Source organism: Strix uralensis, chromosome 7 (genome assembly GCF_047716275.1).
Source record: "Strix uralensis isolate ZFMK-TIS-50842 chromosome 7, bStrUra1, whole genome shotgun sequence".
Taxonomy (NCBI): Eukaryota; Metazoa; Chordata; class Aves; order Strigiformes; family Strigidae; genus Strix; species Strix uralensis.
Window position 1 is genome coordinate 29,210,290 of NC_133978.1, and position 18,930 is coordinate 29,229,219.

General features: G+C 43.1%; 1 protein-coding gene across 1 annotated transcript in view; it reads right to left on the reverse strand.

Moving 5' to 3' along the window:
* The window catches only part of COL17A1 (collagen type XVII alpha 1 chain), a 37,089-nt gene extending 22,527 nt beyond the window's left edge, over positions 1-14,562 (reverse strand). Inside the window, exons 1-17 of the mRNA XM_074874041.1 lie at positions 14,508-14,562; positions 13,759-13,803; positions 12,871-12,969; positions 10,753-10,890; positions 10,349-10,396; positions 9,392-9,427; positions 7,738-7,785; positions 7,204-7,347; positions 6,071-6,214; positions 5,253-5,324; positions 4,153-4,224; positions 3,721-3,786; positions 2,271-2,435; positions 1,805-1,894; positions 1,624-1,668; positions 875-1,024; positions 203-418 (exon numbers count right to left, since the gene is read on the reverse strand). Coding sequence (XP_074730142.1) covers positions 203-418; positions 875-1,024; positions 1,624-1,668; positions 1,805-1,894; positions 2,271-2,435; positions 3,721-3,786; positions 4,153-4,224; positions 5,253-5,324; positions 6,071-6,214; positions 7,204-7,347; positions 7,738-7,785; positions 9,392-9,427; positions 10,349-10,396; positions 10,753-10,890; positions 12,871-12,969; positions 13,759-13,803; positions 14,508-14,562 — 1,633 coding nt within the window. The remainder of the gene's footprint in view (positions 1-202; positions 419-874; positions 1,025-1,623; positions 1,669-1,804; positions 1,895-2,270; positions 2,436-3,720; positions 3,787-4,152; positions 4,225-5,252; positions 5,325-6,070; positions 6,215-7,203; positions 7,348-7,737; positions 7,786-9,391; positions 9,428-10,348; positions 10,397-10,752; positions 10,891-12,870; positions 12,970-13,758; positions 13,804-14,507) is intronic.
* Positions 14,563-18,930: the final 4,368 nt, after the last annotated feature.

The following is an 18,930-nucleotide window of genomic DNA, read 5'->3' on the forward strand; positions in this document are numbered from 1 at the left end:
TTAAGGGATGCACCACCAGTGTTAGTGGCAGCACTCTGAGCTCCAGCCAGCCTGTCTGTGAGGACAGGTGAGGGAACTAATTTTGACAGAGTTCACTGCACTCTAAAAGTCCTGGTCTTTAGGCCCTTGGGCAAGGAAATCCTCCCACTCCCCTTTACATAATCTGGTCTCACACAGCATCACAAACATTGACTCTGCTCACCTCGTTCCATTTCCTTGTTCAGTCTGTTCTTCACCATCAACCAGACTGACTCTTCATTTTCATAAGTGAAGGTTGAGGAGGGTGAAATACCATGAAGAAAGTCTACTCTTGAAACATCCTTTTCTAATTTTGAATTCCCTTGGTTAATTGCCAGGAGGCCGCCATTGATTTTTTCCAGGTTTTCCACACGAGATTTCAGTTTTCTCACTTCTTCCACTGGAAAGTTAAAGTAAAATGCTAGGGAACATGCTGCCACAGATGCATACCTGAAATACCTACTTCTAATAGCAGGGACAAGGCAACACTGTGTCAGATAGCTATGGCCACTGAGTTTTGCAGGATTGGTCTTTGTATCTTTTTTTCTAGCAGGGATATCTGGAGTTTAAATGACAACTTCGGAATCCGTTAGTTTCTGAGAAGTAAGACCTCAGATCTCAGGAGTTTTCCTATCCTACTCACCCCAAGACTATATAACCCCTCATCAAAGGTTTATATTCCTTATCCATTCTTCCTGTCCATTTGTAATATCTTAGTGGCAGTCACCATCGAGCTGAATGTGCTCCTCCTCAGTTCTCTGGCTTGATATCTCTGGTACTTGGTCTCTTTGCCAGCTTATACCCTCTGTTTGTTGTTCTAACCCATTCAACATTTTGTTTCTCAGTTATTTCTTACCCAGAGCAATGAGTCCAAAAAGCAATCCAAGGAGAAGCAACCAGGCCAGAAGCAAACCCAGGAGCCACTTCCACCAGCTACAGCAGGTACGACAGGGACACCAGGATGGTGCTGATCCAATTGCACCCCCTGCATCACCATTTCGTATTTCTGGAAGAGGGAAGGGGCAGTCTCCTTGTTAATGAAGAGTTCCTTGATTTAGAGTCAAGAATCTCTTAGAATAAGGACACCAAGGTTTGATCCATTATACAAAGGGCTATAGGGAAAAATTTTTGCACCCTACTCTGCACATGGTGGGTGTATTTCTAGTCCCTGTGGAAGCTGAGAAGAGCATTCCCAGTAGGAATTCCAACAGGGGACAACACTCAGTGTGTTTTAAAATAACAGCTGAAAAATGTGATGCCCTTGGGGTCAATGGTTTGTACAGTTTTAAGCCATAAATGACAGCAATAGCCAGCATGGTTTGTGTGAGAACTCTCTTCTGCATAAATCTGTCCTGGTAGCAGGATGCAGCTGTACTGTCAGCTATCTGATTTTCTCCAGCAACAAAAAAATACCCCAACTGCCCACTTATCCACAAGCAAATCACTGGTACCAATTTTTCCAACATGTGCTCTGCTCATTACAGAGTAGCCTCCTGAACATTCCCCCCCTGCACAGAGATCACCCATGTCACTCAAGAACAATTGCTTTTTTGTATATTGTGCTTTGGTGCTTTTCCCAATGAATGTCTGAATTGCATCACTTACCTGCATAAGTTGCTTTGTCCCTTGTTGGCACAGATTTCAGTCCTCCTGTTTTAACAGGAGTAAAAGAGGTTTTAACAGTCTTTCCATCATGATTAAACTTAGAGCATGGTCTTGAAAGGGGAAGGTAATAACGGAGGCAGAAAGAGAAAGTTCTATTGCATTTTCACAGGGACAAACTTACCATTTGCATCTGATTTTAGGCCAGTATCTGTAGCATAAGAGGAGGAAAATCCCTGCTTCTCTTTCTTCAGGGTGTCTTCTACAAAGGATCCTGAAGAGGAACCAAATATAATTAAAAACATTACACAAGGAGTTCAAACAGGCCTGTCTTCTTTCATTGGCAAAAGGCATATATTTTTTATTAGGAAGACACAATAGCTCTTCCTGTTTAAACCAGATCCAGATTTTTGCTTTCAAAGCTCCTGAACTTTGTGAAATATTCCAAAGCACACTATGGAGCTTCAAATACAAAAGCTAGACCTAGATTGCAGCTGACATGGTTAAAGGGTAACTGCCTGCCAGAGCTTCTTGTCTGGCTTGCAGGGGTTTGAGTCAGGTGTAGTGTCCTGAACTCTGAACTCCCCATATGATCAGTCCCCACTTCTCTGCCCTCAGCATATCCACGTGTCCTGAAGAAGAGAAGTTACCTCCATTAAGCCCAGTGGAAGAGGCACTGAAGACTTTGCCACTGTCCTTTGTCATGATCAAGAGCTCCATCTCCTTCTTTGCTGGGGCATTCTCCTTCTCCAGCAGCAGGAACTTGCAGTCTTTGCGCAGAATGTCATCTCCCTGGGAGCTCAGAACAGTTCCCCCTAGAATATTGGTAAAGAATGGGAAAGAGGAGGAGATGAGTATGGGCCACTGAGTCATAACTATAAGCCACAACACTTGTTCATTAAAATAGTTAGTCCCATTGTGATTGGGGTTGCCACTACTATAAACACCCAGAAAGAGACACACTGGTCCCTGAAGCTAAGAGGACAGCTGTGCGTGTCATTAGATTTGTTTAGAGGTGTGTATTTCACTAGCAGGGGAGCAACTGCTACCAGAAATTGAGAGCATCTGGAATTCAACTACATATAGAAATTATTTGATCAACGACCTCTTCGCTTCTCAAACACACTTACTATAGAATCATAGAAACTCAGTCTGAGACAGACATTCAAGGGTCATCAGAGCCATCACAGCTCAAGCTGAGGAGCACCTTTAGCAGATCTACTCTGTCAAGCTCAAAGCACTCCATATCCTTGGGAGCCAGGCATGCTTATGAGGCATTGAACTGTAGCTTACTGAGGTTTGGCACAGGCCAAAGAGGGCTCAAAAAACATCGCTGTGTTCATCCTTCTGCCATTAGGCAGTATCAAGTACGCCTGGAATGGTGCACAAACTGAATTTGCACACAAATTGACACAACTCTGAAAATTAATATAACCAGAATGGTATTATTCCATTATTCTAGCACAAACCCAGAGTAAACCTGTATTAGAAATGTTATCATAACTTCTGTGTTAGTTACATCTATTTTTAAGCCTCATCTTTGGGAGTCCTTAGATTACAAAAGAAACTTGGCTTCCCTTACACAAAAAATAAAAGACTAATTTATATCTCTCAGAGTTGCAGAAAAAAGCTGGAAAAGATGAATCCCAGCTGTTCAAGGACAAAAGGCCAGTAGGAAGACCTCAGCTTCTCTCATTAAAAAAAATCATCTGATGATTTTTGAGTGGTTGAGGCTGGTACTACTGCAAAATGATGTTTAAGAGCAACCTTGCAAATGTTTTGGCTTCAAATGAAGCACAATTTCACACGTGATCTTCTATCCAGTTACCTGCTTATTGAGCAGAAATAGGTGCAATTAAAACATCATGTTACCACAGAGTGGGGCAGATCTGAATCAGACCAGCTCATTTGCTCGTTATTAGCTTCTGGCTCATTTGCTTTCTTTTCAGAAGGGTACTGGTAGGAGACTTGTCTAGTGACAAGTCATGCTCCCAAGGAGCCAGGTGTTAGTGTCACTCAACTGGCTGAATCTCTAACTCATTTTTATCATGATATGCCTGTACAAGGCCATGCCTAAACAACAGTGAATGACAAACTCACCTGCTGAGGGAGACACACCACTACTTGCCATGGTGTTACTCTGAGAAGTGTTCTTCAGCCCATATGCTGCAATGAAGAAATTCAAGAATGAAAGAGAGGAAGGATAACAAGGTATCTACACACACCAGCCCTGGGCTCCACACAATTTCAAAACTCTTTTCTCATTCAGGGTACCTAGGACAACTCAAACAAGCAAGGGCTTTCCCAGCAAGCAAATCTCTAGTGCTTACATAGGCACTGGGAGCTGTTCCTGCACATGCAAAGCAGAGGAAATGTTCCTCAATATCCCCTTATACCACATTGCTTCACACAATAAGATGATAATGAAGGAGCCTCTGTCAATATAAACTTTCTAGTCACTATAGAAAAGGTGGGAGAGGCAGCACACAATGGTGACCCTCACACTTTCTCTAGGCTTCAATTGTTGCTGACCTGCGGAGGCTGCAGTAGCATTCTGGGTCAGGGTTGAAGAGCCTGGAGACAGGTTGTTTTGAACTCCAAACACTGCAAAGAAAAACATTACAATGGGAGTTATAGGAATCCTGCAGTGCAGGTGGTATTCTGGCTAAAACCAACACAAACCCAATGATAATAATGACAAACTCTCCCATGAAATTTTGCCAGCTAGCTGGAGACATCACAGGCCTAAGCATTTCTGTTCAAAGGTCTTCCTTACAAAATGGTATTTTCGCTAGATCATTTTGCTGTGTAAGTTATTGTTGGCCCAGGATAATAATGGTGACCATTTTAAAATACTATCTCAAGTTAGATTGCAAGGCCACTCTCATGGCTACATGGACATTTCTGCAGGTGGGGCACTTGGGAAAAACGTAATTTTGGAAAACTGGCTTGGTCTGACTAAGGGAAATTTAAGCAGATAACTGCACACAGTATGTGTCAAAGTACTGTCCAGACAGAAGCAAATGGCTTGGAAGGTGGCACCTTTGGTGCCAGAATCTGTGGCAATATTGGTGCAGTGTACAGACTGCTCTCATACACCCTGCTCTCTTTGCAGGCCTAGTCAGAGACCCTGTATGATGGCACTGTGGTGTGTAGACACAGTGTGTGTGACTGTGAAAGATAAGTGGTTTAGTGACATTGAAGACAGTCTGCCAGAAGCCCCAAGTCAGGTGAAGCAAAGGGAAATTACAAGGAAAACTGACAGAGGAGTAATGGGCCTTTATAGATTAGGACCCATGAGTTTATTTTTTAAGGCATTATCCTGAGCGGTTCTAGGGAAGAAACAGGCTAGTCTAACAGATGTCTTTCAAAAACCAAATTATTCTCCTTGGAAAAATCTCTAGTTTTCCCTGCCCCCCAGACACAAATAGTCAGGAGTTAACACCAGCTATACTGGGCCGACTCAGAATAAATCCACTGTAACCAAAGAATAACTGGGGTATGCAGAGAAGCTGCTGACATTAGATGAGGAACAGAAGAGAAACAGAGTGATATAGGTATTATTCCATTGTACATGTCTGTCAGGACTGTGGTGCTGTGAAAGTGTGAAGGGAAAAAGAGAAAAATCTGACCTGTAGAGGAAGTGCTCAGGCCTGCGTTCAGAGTATGATTGCTGGGAGCCAGGTTATTTGGAACACCAAAAACTGCAAAAAGAGGAAGTGAAATGTTATTTCTTCTCTGGAATCAGAAATCCAGCACCCAAAGGTCAGTGGCACAATCACAGAAATTAAGTCACTTGGAAATGCAGTTAGTGAAAATGCACAATAACTGCAGAGAGGAAGAAATCTTGAAAATTGTGACAGCAAACCACCCTTTTAATGAACTGACAAAGGGGAGAAAATCTCACATCAGACAAGTTGCAATCATGAGACAGTGTGAGAAAGCAAAGCTTTTAATAGTATGCTATCATAAAGCTTCCTGTGTTTTTTCTCTGCAGCTGGGAAATGCAGCGTCCCCAGCATTTAGAAGTGGACCTTACAAGGTGTAAGCACACTCAACACTTATTGATTACATCTTTAGTGTATGAGGACTGAAGGGTTAGGCCCAGTCGTTCTTACAATGGGCCAGGATAATCCAATGTTAACTAGAGTGAAACTAGTTTTGATAGGGAATGTGAGACTGATCTTATTGATAAAGCTATCGACAAAGTTTAGCGACAGATCAGGCAGTCAGGACAATAGATCTTCACAAAGAAGGATTTTCAAATGCAGTCAGTTTAGAAACAGAGAGCACCAAGTTACAGAAAACCAGAGAAAATTCAAGCATATCTCCTGCCATCTCTATTCTTCCATCATTTTAGTTCTTGCTGTGCAAAAAAAAAAGCACTGCTGTTGACCCAGTTTCAGTACGGAGTTACATCCTTCAAGCCTGGGTGGTCCAGGGAGCATACCTGATCCTGTAGAGTGAGACATAGCATTGATCAAGGAAGAGCTGTTGTGGTATCCACCAAGGGAAGATCCAGCAGGCAGAGTGGAGGACCACATATATGAAGGGTGGCCAGTATTCACTATGGTTGTATCATATGTCCCTGACACTGTAAAAAAACCAAACAGAAGTGGTTTTCAATGAGACCAGGCTTGTGGCTTAGCATGCATGACAGTTTTACCTGGCAAAGAACTTCATCTGCCTTAAATTTCAATTATCCTTGTGGAGTCAACACAAGGACTCCAGGTTAATGTGGTATAACCAATCTCAAATGCCAGCTGATTACAGCCCACCTGAACTTTAACCAATTGAATAAAGATGGACCTGATAGCATGATCATTCACAAAACACCTTGAAGAGATTTCATTTCTTGTAGATGCTATGATAACAGAATAAAACACTTTGGTCCACCATTCTGTCAATAAATTATCCTGGGCCATGGGACGTATGACTTTTGTTTCCCACATATGGCTCTGATACGTTCACTAGTGTATTGGACTAAAATTCCCAGTTTTAGACAGGTTTTGAGCCATGTGCAAGAAAAAAGGTATTGCCTGTTCCTAGATACTGGTGGAGGACAGTGGAGTGAATGTGAATACCACTGCCTCAAGCACTGTGGTGAGCCTTATAAATAATAAAAGCTGGTTATAGTATTTTAAGTACCACTTTTGTTATTATCATATTCTAGTGATGTCTGAACCATGTGGTGTGACCAATAAATCAAACAGGCACTGACCTAAATGTTGTCTTCAGTGCTATTTCCATCTTGCTTGGAGATAAGAGATCAAATCACTCTAAGACATATTTGCCTAGAGCTCTTGTCTCTGCCAGAACCACCTCTGAATTAAAGCTGGTGGTAGCAGGAACTGGCTCATTTTTATGGAGATTAGACAACTCATTAGAAAGCTACCCAAGATGGCTCTTGTTAGGGCAACATCTTGACAGCCCTCCTGCATTCTGACCCTTTTTCTGTATTGCCACCACTGTCTGGGACAGAGACCATGTATTCTTACTCGGATGTTCTTAGCAACTGAGTATTTTTATGGCGCATAATGTTTGGAATGGCTTCAGCATTACTAACCATCCTCTGTCAAGTACCTGACTGAGAGCTCTCAGTAACCATCTTTGTCTCCACCACAGCCTTCTTCGGTATCGGAAGTGTACTTGATGGTGATCGGGTAGGGCTGCAGCTGGCTGATCGACTTCCTTTCAGCAAACGTTTCACATCATCCAACTCTGTCCCTGTCAGGAAAAGCAAGTGTCCAGACTCACCCAAAAGCCACTGTTTCATTGATCTGTAATCCTGCCCTGGCTAAACCATTCAGTAGAATTTACCTGTGAGTGTCTATCATGTTGTACTTTCTGGGGGTGCCACTTAATAACAAAGCTTCAGGGCCTCATTTCTGAGACTATGCATAACTACATCCTTGCAAGACCACCATCTAACCCACATCATGCTTCCTTGCTCAGAAAGGGGGAGATAAATGAACGTTCTTAACAGGAAAAAAGGAATGACATGCTGCTACCTGTCATCGTGAAGATTGGGTCCCAGAGACACTGCAGACATACCCAGAGCAGCAACACCCTCTCTCTTATACCTGATCCCCCTGGAATAAAAGCCATGGTACTTACATCTGCCAGAGGGAGATGCGCTCTGCAGTCGGACTCGTATTTCACTCTCTGGGAAGAGAAAAAGCAGATCATGAATATGGAGCAATATGTATTTGTGCCCTGGGCTGGGAATGAATCTTTAGGTTGAAGTGAATTCCTTCCTTCTTGCTGTCTATGTTTGATCTTACTGTCTTGCTGCTTGATCTGAGCAGCACTTATGGCCCATGTGAACCGGTTCTAAATTGGTTTGAGTGACTTTTTGTTTTGGGGTCATATTTTGCTACTTTTAACTCCAGAGAGCTATATTTTACTCATTGAGGGCCTCTGCTGAAGACAATAGCATTGTTACTGCCTGACATACAGAAGGCCTCATTATGCAGTCCTCAATCACATTGATATTCCCACTCATCACTATTATTGTTATTGTCTTTCTGGACAAAAACTTAGAGAGCCAAAAAAAAGCTTACCTAAATACACAAATTCCCTACTACTTCTTGGGTAAAATTCACACAGTCATCTCTATAATGGGCTGTATGATTTAGTCTCTTACAACCTGCTGACTTCTGTTTTGGCTCACTGAATGTAACCAGGCCAGTTGTAAGCCAACATTCTCACCAGGTACTCGATTCTATTACTGACTTTTACTGCCCAGCACAAGAGGCTATAGAGTTAATGTGATTTGGTTGGGGCAAGACTTTAAACTTGATGCCCACAAGCAAACTGGTCAGCCAGGACACGCGATACACACTCCTCAAGATGAAATCTGACAGTGTGTACACTATAAAAGAAACACTAGCTTTGGCACTCATGTGGAGAAGCTGATGGATTGGAATTATTTTCTGAAGTAATATGAGAAGCTGGAGCTGATTCTCTGGTGTCTGTTTTATTATGTATGGCCTAGTTCTGCTGGGAGCTCAGGTACGTAGTGTACTAGAGGAAATTGTGAAGATCTGAGGTAGAATAATTGGTAACTGTGACACTCCAGGAGGAGTGTGCAAGAGCACACTTTGATTTATATCCACTGCTAAAATTAACTTGGATAAAGTGACATTATAGTTTTCTCTTCAAGCAACTGGGAACAGATATTACACTCTTACAGAGCAATATAATCCTGCTTTCCCCAATGCTGTTAATAAATTATTAGAAAAGCTGAATGATTTAAACAATGCAGAGCTTTACAGTGAGCTGGCTAAACAGATCACAGCAAGTCCATAATTTCCTCACCATCTCTTTACTACCAGCATGAGATCATTTCTGGGTATTGCCTTATGGTTTGTAAGATAGATTGCAGTAGGAGGAACATGGATACAATTACTCTAAATATGTCAGAGGTGGGTCACAGAGCATGGATGGACTGAGTTTATGTTAGTGAACAGACAAGATGGAAGACTGCGTCCTATGGCCCCTGATGTCCAGGTCCCCAGGTAGATCCTCCTTTCTGACACAGTCCAAACCACACCATGACCATCACTAGGGTCAATTTTTACTCCAAGCTTGTTTAAACAATTGCTTACAGATAAATGGTTCATATCTGCAGTGGTGTAAAACCATGTACCTCATCTGACTACTCTACACTTAAAGTAGCTTATTCCAGCTAAGGAATAGGTCCATTTAACACACCTTGAATCATACTGAAGAAAACAAGGGAGGCTTCTAAAAGAACAGCATCACTCACCTCGACTTTGGCTTCTCCCTCTCGTTGAGGCAGATGCTGTGAACAGCAATGAGAGAAAAGCAGTATTAGGCTTTACTGCCTGTGACATCTCTGAAAATGAACACATGGATCTTGCTCAGAGTGTTCTGATTCAGACAGTAACCTTTACTTGGGGCACAATGGGGGGAATTGAACCCTTAGAGTTTTTACCAGGCCCCCTTTAGACCATAAGGTATCTTAAAGAATCAGTAGCACCTTTAGCATTTCTGGACCAACTGCTGTTTCTTTTTGTACACATAAATGTTCATAAATGATCTCCCATTTCAACAGGCCAAAAGAAAGCTAATAGGCCTGTTTACCCCACTGACCAAGGTTGGACACTGTGAAACCCTGCCTCTTCTCTGAGCCAGAAAGACAGCCTGATCATATTGTTTCTCTATGCACTGAGTAAGACAGGCAGCTCAGAGTCCGGACAGGGCAAGCTCACTTCTGACAATGTTCGGTGTAAATATATCACTCGATAGACAGTTCATCTTTCCATGTAAGCCTGTTGAAGCCTAGAAAAGAGCTACTGGAAAAGTATATCCAGCAATGGCTCAAAATCCTAAAAGTCTGGGTTTTCTTGCTTGAAGCTGTTCTCCCAGCTATGGCAGGGCGGGGGGAATGTTATGAAACATCCCATGTCTATGTTCTCCTGTCCACATCCGATGCCATATGGGGAGCATTACAAAAGCAGTTGAGGGTAGCAAATATACAATATGTACCCTCTGTTTGAGTATGTATCAGCTAGAGACCCTGCTGTCAGCTGTTAATGTAAATCCCAAATAACTCCTCCGAAGTCATGGAGCTGTACTGGCTGCCCAACACAGAAGCAGTATAGGTAGAGCAAGACACAGCAATGTGCAAAAAGCCACCGTAGTCACCAACTCACATGACCTTGCCATAATGTTCAGAGGAACAGCTCTAAAAAGAACATACCGAACTCTTTTCTGGGAAACTCAGGAGAAGAATTGGCACTGGAGCTCCCTGCAAAGAACAGAAGGTGTTCATTAATACTTTGCACAAGATCATTAAAAGCTCTCAAAACATGTCTTCCTGGTAACTGTCTAATCCCAGTGGGCAACAAACATTTACATTTAAAAAAGGAACTATTCAGGCTTACATGAAAGAGCTGCTAGTGTCTTTCAACAAAAATATGCCACAGCTCCTTTTAGGAATGAGCATTACTATAAATAGGACTTAATCATTAAAATGTGTCCCTGATGGCTTATTTCCTAGCAAAACCACAGTGGGATTCTTGTGTTATTTGGGACAATCCTTCATTAATGTGACCTCAGAGTGCACTACACATTGTCTCCTTTCTATGGCATGTTCTGTGATACCTTCATATGTTGCATGGCGGTTGACATAGGTTTTTCTTTCAAATGTTGAGCCAGGTGATTTGGTGAGAGTAGAGCTGGGAGACTGGGTTTGTCTGTAGCCAGAGGATGATGATGATGAATTCAGTCTACCACTTCCACCTACAGGTAAAACAAAACACCCTCAGCAAATTGAAGATATGCCCTGGATGTACACCCTGGATCCCCTGAGTGCTTTATGTTACTGTCTTCTGAGCTGGACAAATTTGACTTGGTACCTCACAACTAGAGATGGGCAAAGAACCACATTTGGGTCTAACTCTGACTGTCCTCAGCATTTATTGAAGAGAAAAGTATTGGTTACCTTTGTGGTTTCAAAACAAATCTTGCCAATGATATATATGACAGCAGGTTTTGGCCTAGGGGGATCAATGAGCCATCTTCCCTAAGCAGATCATTCAAACCAACATCCCTATTCAAAGCCCATAAATCTGGTTCTGGATGGTGCTGGGTTTTGATTTGGATACAGATTTCCCTGTAAACTCAAGTGTTATATGACACAAGCCACAAAAATTGGGAGATTGTTAAGCTAAACTCAAAGTGCTGAAGGATGCAGTTCATGAGATAAGGAAAAGCAGAGATGAGTCCACTTCCATTCCAAAGCAGCTATCCACACTCTCACTTAGTCATGCCTTAGTCAGTCCATTTTCTGGAGAAGTGATTGAGGGTGTCAGGCCCAAGACAGCCTGAAGGTTTTTAATGGCTCTTATATTTAGCCAGAGGAAATAATTTCCCTTCCTAATTCACATCAGTCCTGTGGAGAAAGAACTGAGCAGTCATAATTAGTGTGTTCATACTCTTGTATGAGACCTAATGCTGGAGTATGATTAGAGTGCAGCAAAATGAGAACCCTGTGATAAAGTGTAACATATCCATGCTGATCAGCAGGATCAGACTGGGTATTGTTTACCCATCACTGCAAAGAGAACATGCCCTTTTGATCTCAACAGAGTATTTTCTTGCTGAATTTCCCCTCTACAAGGACCTATCTTGTTCGGTAACTTTTCCACTTAATTCAGCAGAAAGAACTACTGCAACAAGTAGGCCTCTGTTGGAAGCATTCTGCAAGCAGAGTGGAAAAGCAGAGATTAGAAAATGCTCTGTGAAACTTCAAGAATTCATTATCTCTGAAGTTCAGATTCTTTTCTCTTCCTCCACACACTGAAAAGAAATAACAAGGGAGATGGCAGTCCTGCAGAGTCATCTGAGTTTGCAGGGCTTGGTTCAGTTCTCAGACTGGTGCCAGTCCAGCAATTAGACTGACATCTGCCCTCAGGCAAAGTGATCCCACACTCTGGCCTTTAACTGGTATGGAGGTGTCTGTCAGATCTATTGGGTATGGCTAATTCTCCTGTCGATCTTCCAAGCTACACTTCACCCCCTTTTGTTTGTCAGCTCTTTTGGAGCATGGAGAACATCTTCTACAAGGATAGTTATACAGTCTGTCCCACTGGGGACAGAGAGAGGGGTGTGCCAGAAACCTGGCTAGGAAGCTTATTCTTCAGAAACCTTTGCTATGACAATCTAACAGATGGGCAAAGAATGCTGTCAGAGAAGAATTATGTTTTTATGGAGTAGACAGCACATACAGATTTAGCATGTCCAGAAAATCTGGCAGACTGTTCAGAGTGCTAAAGCCATGGACAAACACACACAAGAAAATATTCTCTAGGAAATTCTTTCATAGTATGCTATCCTCAGCAAGATCAACAAAAAGATCAATCAAAACCGTCTTTTGAACAAAAATGGTCAGAAAGACTGTGATTTGGAAATCCTGAAAGAAGGGAAATTTTGTTTCCGAATGACTTCTTAACAACAGTGGGAATGGCATTTTTTGTTGTTATTCTCCAGAAATCAAGTTTTCCCTGTGGAAAATGGGAACTTTGCCATTTACTCACCCATCCTCACACCCAACTTCAGTGAAGGAATACCTTTGCTTTGAGTATTTGCCACTTTTACTTTCATAAACCCTGTTTTCCTTACCTCTGGCTCACCCTACTTCCCTGCCCTGATGCTCTCCTCAGACCATTTAGGCCACATTTGCTCTCTGTTTCCTCACTGTACATTGCTTTCATTCCTTACTTGAAGTCACATAGCTGCTGCCATGGGTGTAAGTCCTCTTTTCCACTCCGCTCCCTCCAGTGTGGGATGACGTTTTGAGCCCACTGCTGCTCCCTCCTTCTGGAAGAGATAAGCACAAAATGAGACATTCTCTCAGGGTAAAAGATGAGAAGAGCAAGGACACTGCAAGACTGTCCTCACACTCAATTACAAGTATAGCTTCATGTCTAGGAGATATTAGAACTGCAGAGAAGTGTCCTGGCAGAGCAGATAAGCATTCACACTGCAGATGCAGCAGGTTTGTATTCAAGTTTTTGCTCCATGGACTGAAGGATACTCCTGTTAACCCTCATCATAAATGAGATGATAGTGTAATTCCTTTCCAACCCAGCTGCAGAAAGCTAACCAAGAATATGTGGTATAAAGAGCATGAGGGATTCTTCCCTACTTGGTACTTGTACTTCCCTACAGAGGTAGAAATCACCCTTGACATCTGATATTACCCAAAAAGAATCAATCACTGTTGTCAACCGGATAAGATGACAGGAGAATACACCGCAGCCCCAGCAGTGGAGGCTGCAGACCCATCACTTTTGACCCTTGTCCCCAAGAGACAGCCACCACTGGAGACCCTATATCTGGGCTTAAGTCCTTGAAGAGTTTGGTTTACCAGTCTTAGTGGACTGTGCAGTTTTGTTTCTGACAATACCCAGACAGGTCCCCACATACTGCTCCTTCTCTCCACTAATAAGTATTTTGGGAGAGACATTTCTGAAAATAGCTTCTCTTTGGGTGCAAGTCTTTCTGCACCAAGACCTGCTGCACCCAGGGGTTTATGGAAATAATGTAGTCAAATAGCATGGAAGGGGACAGAATACTGAGCAGAAGTAATGACTGACAATTACTTACTGGGTGGCAAGGACGTCAGTCTTGTGGTTACAGTCTCTGTGATAACTGAGGAAAGAAAGTATAGCCAAACAAGATCAATGTTCTACTTAATTTCCATCGATAAGCATGACTCATTCAAAGAAGATCAACTCATTTAAAGGAAGTCCCTTAAGACCACACTGCATGAGGGCTGCAGTCTCATTAACACACAATGCTGTGTGTTTGTTTGCAGGCCTTTCTAACTCTATAGTAACTAAGAACATCACTGCCCTGAAAGACTTTTTTTCTTTACAAGATCCCTGTAAAACATGGAAGTATTATTATTTCTGGGCACTTCTCAACCACAGCCATTCCTGTACCAGCAAAGCCCATGGTCAGACCTGTTACTAGCTTCCTACTAGCTAATTCTCATAATGCCAGCAAGAAACTTATTCTCAGTTTTACACACAGCCAAAAAAGATATGTAAAGAACATTTTCTAGGCCATGCAGGGCATTGATAGGTAGGAGGAGAATCCAAATGTCTGCACTACTGGCTAGAAATGTTACCACAGGGCAATCACTTGTGGTTAAACAACCAGGTCATGCTACATGTCCCTAAATGTCTGATCTTGGCCCATTCTAATCCTTATTCTGACTTCAGCAGAGAGTCCAAGGACAGGTGCAGAATTTAGTTCCAAGCCTCTGGTCAGCATTCAGTCCCTTACAAAACAGGGCACCCGCTTCTGGGATTTTTGGGGTGTGACACAAAAATAAAAAATGTTCTCCTTACGTCTTTCAGTAACTTCTGATCCATCTTGCCTCGTTTTCTTTGTTACAGAATCCATACCATTGCCACCTGCAGGGAAAGCAGAGAGACTGCACTCAGAACTCTGTGAATAGCAGGAGATGACAACAGCTCCCCACAAATCCCACTACTTTTCTCCCTTCAGCTGGGGACTAGACTGTCTGGAAGACATCTAAGCCAGGGATTTTACAGTGCCTTTCTAGAGCCACGTGACTATTACTAATAGATCAGCACCACTTGCCTACAAAACTGGATGCTGCACAATGCAGCAGAGCTGAAATAGCAGGAGGGGTTGTAAAGCCAACAGGTGAGGTAGGGGCAATTGAAGCAAAACCACTCAGTGCTGGAGAAGTGTAGACCTGGATTTATATGCAGACTTTGTGTCACTACGCTATGGTGTCCAGTTGTCCTCCTATAAAGGGTTGCTCAAAACCAGAGAATCCAAACGCCACTCCCACAAATCTGCTCTGGGCAGCACTCAACAGTACTGGGTTAGAAATGGAGGTAGTTGCAGGAGTAAGCTACCTGCACCATGCCAGTACTGCCAGAAAAACCTAAGCAGAGATACTGTTGCACTGTTGACAGTAATACTGTGCATTCTCAGGGTACATTGATGCTAAACCCACAGCACTGACTTTAGCAAAGCAGAAAAACACTGGAGGTACCTTTAAACTAGCTATTTTTGGCAGCAAGGGACTTAAGGTAGGAAGTGCTTTATCTTGCTTTACAGGCAGAACAGAGATGGTTTGGAGGCCATGTCTGCGGCTTTGGAATCTGATCTAACTTAATGCCAGCTCAGGTCAGTCTACACAGGATTGGAATCACTGCTGTGAATGCTGTGTATACTCTTCTTCATGACTTGGATCCCCCTCTAGTCAAAATTACAGTCTCTTGCAGAGGTGTGACCGTCTGTCAAGGCAGGAATACCACAAAGAAACATTGTGATTGTGGAAAAGAAACATCAGCTAGAAGAGAAAACACTTCTGTCAGAAGGAAGTATACAGTTGCTCACTCCTAGTCTCTCTAAGATAACATTTCATCTTGTGCAGCCACAAGCAATGAGAAGGAAGAGATTTTAATTTACACGCAAGGTGATAATAGGCCAAAATTCTCCACTGCATTTGAAGACTCCTCCTTAAAACTGAAGGCCCAGCTGTACCAAAATCTACACACTTCACAGTCTGAGTCTAAAGAAAAAGCTTTGTGCAAAATTCCTTCCAAGTTTTAGAGCCCAGCTTGAGGCAGAATGCAAGACCGTGCCTTCCAATTCAGCTACTATTTGAGTTTGATCCTCACCTACCCCATTGCAAAGTGTCTACCAAGCAGCCCCCTTGATATTACACTTGTACTGCCCATGCATAAATAATGACACAAGGCATGATGCAGCCGAGAATCTGCAGGAATATCTGAAGTTCAGATTCAGTTCTGTCTTTGAGCAGCTCCTGCTATTCCCAGAGCTGGACAGGAACAATTTGAGTGCAGAAGGCACACTGTCAGTCAAGCCACTTTAGCCTCCTATCACAGACTCAGCTGAACTTTGCAGAGAACACCCACAGTGCCCACAGCCCTCACTCTGTGCACCTCAGACCCTGGGCTTGGCTAAACAGCCCTGTAAATGGGGCTCCTGAGGTCACATCCAAGTCCTTACACAACCTTGGTGGCAGGGTACTACCCAATCCTTACAGTGCTTGCTAACACTGGGGATTTCCAAGGGATTACCCAGGGCGTTGGTTCCAAGGCATAAGCAAGACTGGAGCTATATGCGTTAGGAGAGTTCCTCCTCCAGCAGGATGACAGTCCCCTGCAATGGAAGGCTTCCTGGTCACTCACTCCAAGGAAAAGCAATATCTTTGCTACTCTTCCTTATTGCATCAGCAGTGGAAGCATCTTCCAAGCTCCTTCCATTAAAACAGATGCTGGAAGCTGTTGTGTAGATGTCAGCACTGTTGGCTTTGCCAATGTTTTTGGCAGGGAACACTGCTTTGTATTTGGATTCTGCTTTCCTACTGCTTTGTAGCCCCAGAACTCCACTTTCATTCTGCTACTGGGAAGTGGTGCTGGTTATGGATGCTGGAAGGGGGCCAGCACCACCATGGAGCGAATACGTCTTCTGCATCTTTGCCATCCCTTGAGAAAGGGGAATATCTTACTCTGATACCAATCCGAAAAAAAATAACAAGAAGATAAACCACATCTTTGAAGCCACACATGCCACAGCCCAGCCCTAGCACATGGTGAATTTTGCATTCATGTGGCATGTCTGTTTGCCACATGAATGCAAAAGCCAGCCCAGGCTCCAGCAGGCTGACTGAGCTGGATTTCCATTATCTGCCAGGACTGACTCACTTCACCAGCTCCTATCTGGATTCACAAAGACATAGCTGTGGGCTACGTCTGTGGCAAAGCAATAGTGCTGTTGAATCAGAGAAGCCATCTGCAATCATCTCTGAGCAACAAGCAGGAACTTGTGAAGTGGTATCAGTCTCGAACTGTGCAGGCAGCATAAGACAGGGCTTTATGGCTGCTTTAGCATAAACTAGGGGGCTGTAGTGAGCTTGTGGCACCCACAAAACCAGGGAACTTTTAGACCCTAACGGCACTAGGAACCAGGAGAGGTCTAGCACTGCCACACTCATGCACACTGCTTCCTCTCTGTACAGCACTGAAAAGCAGGATAGTGATAACTGCCCAGCTTTGCAAGGATGCTTAGATCCATGCTTTCCACGTAAGCCCAACACTGCAGGGTGTCTCCTGCACCCCCTGAGCCACCTGACTGCAGTGCAGCACACTGACAAGGACACTAAGCCAGTCTGAGATAGGACATTCAAACACCTCTTATTATTTTAGAATTTCGGTATTGGATGCAATGGTAATAAAGTTTATTATAGACATTTTTCAAAGGGGAGTGGAATAGCCACAAAGACATATTTTAATGGAAAAATGAAAGCAGGCACATTTCAGATTATTTTATTCCTCCACAATGTCCTTCCAGTTTTCATGTCAGAATGCTGTTACACTCTCACAGCACAGCATTTCAGCTCTCTCCTCCCTCCATTAACAAGGCTCCTGCTGTGAGACACTCCATTAGGAGAAAGAGGCACCAGTAGGTGCTGAGATTAATAATATTTAATGTCAGTGGAACCCTTTGATCATGAACACTCTGAGACTCAGTTGATGCCTCCAAACCATGTCACTGACTATGTTAAAAGCAAAGGCCATGTCTCCCCTCATATCAAATATCTCTTAGGGTGTCCCTTCCTCTTAATCAAGCCTTTCAGGTGCCACTGTCCCAGGACTAATAGAACTGGTTAAAAAATGGCCCCTTATCTCTCTTTTACCCCACAGCCTAGGAATCTGAGCTTCTCATTCTGCTTTAAAAACTGTTCCTTTCCAGTTATTCTACCAAAACTAACACAGTCAGAATTCAATCAACCAAATCACGCTTCCAAATCTACTCATTTTGTAGACTCACTGAAATGATGCTACTGCCAGGGAAGCAGGTTAGATGCCCAACCAAAGTTTGGATGTGCTGTAGGAACCAAATTCTGCTCTGCCCATAACCTGTCCTGGCTTTTTTGACACTAATATGTGCTCATTTCCCAGGGCACAAGCAGGAGCACTGCCCAGACTTCACTCTGCCCTGCCAGGTGCCTTCCTTTCAAAAATGTGTCCTCACTGTCCCTACTTACTGTGTTACCCAAAGAGAAACAGGCCAAAGCAAGGCCATTCTGACCTGCACAAACTTCTCGCCTCTGGCACCGAAAGAGAGACAAACAATATGGTATTATACAAAACATGTTGCAGAACAGGAAAGTGCTGCTGTCACCATTTCACAGATGAAGAAACTAGTCACAGAAGGACAAGTAACTTCCCCAAAGTCAGTCCAAAGACAGGAAGACAGGTCTTTTACCTTATGTCACTATGTTCAAATTGCTAGACCTGCTGCAGAAAGGATTCAAACTGATTCTCAAATCAGACTTTTCTGACTTACTGTGACAAAGCTTCAGAAACACCTTACAGTGCCTTCTAACCTATGACAAAAATACGGCCCAACGTCCATAATCAATGAGTCACTGCTGATAAATAAACCCACCTGTCTGAGACAAAGCAAAGCTTGTCCATAGCAACACAAACTTTCACTCAGAACCATTCCAGGTGTTCTCAGGACTAGAAATCAACTCCTTAATATTACACCTTGCACCCACCATCTGAAGCTCCAATTTACAATCATTATTCTTCCAGCACATTACAGATCTGCTCAGTTCTAAAAACAGCCAACAGATGATCTGCATTTCACCATGGTGGTACCCTTGCGGAGCAGAGAACATTCAGCTAAACTTTATCTATTTGCACAGTAGTTTCACAAAATGCATTAAAAAGGTACCCAGAGCTTGACTTCACATTTCTT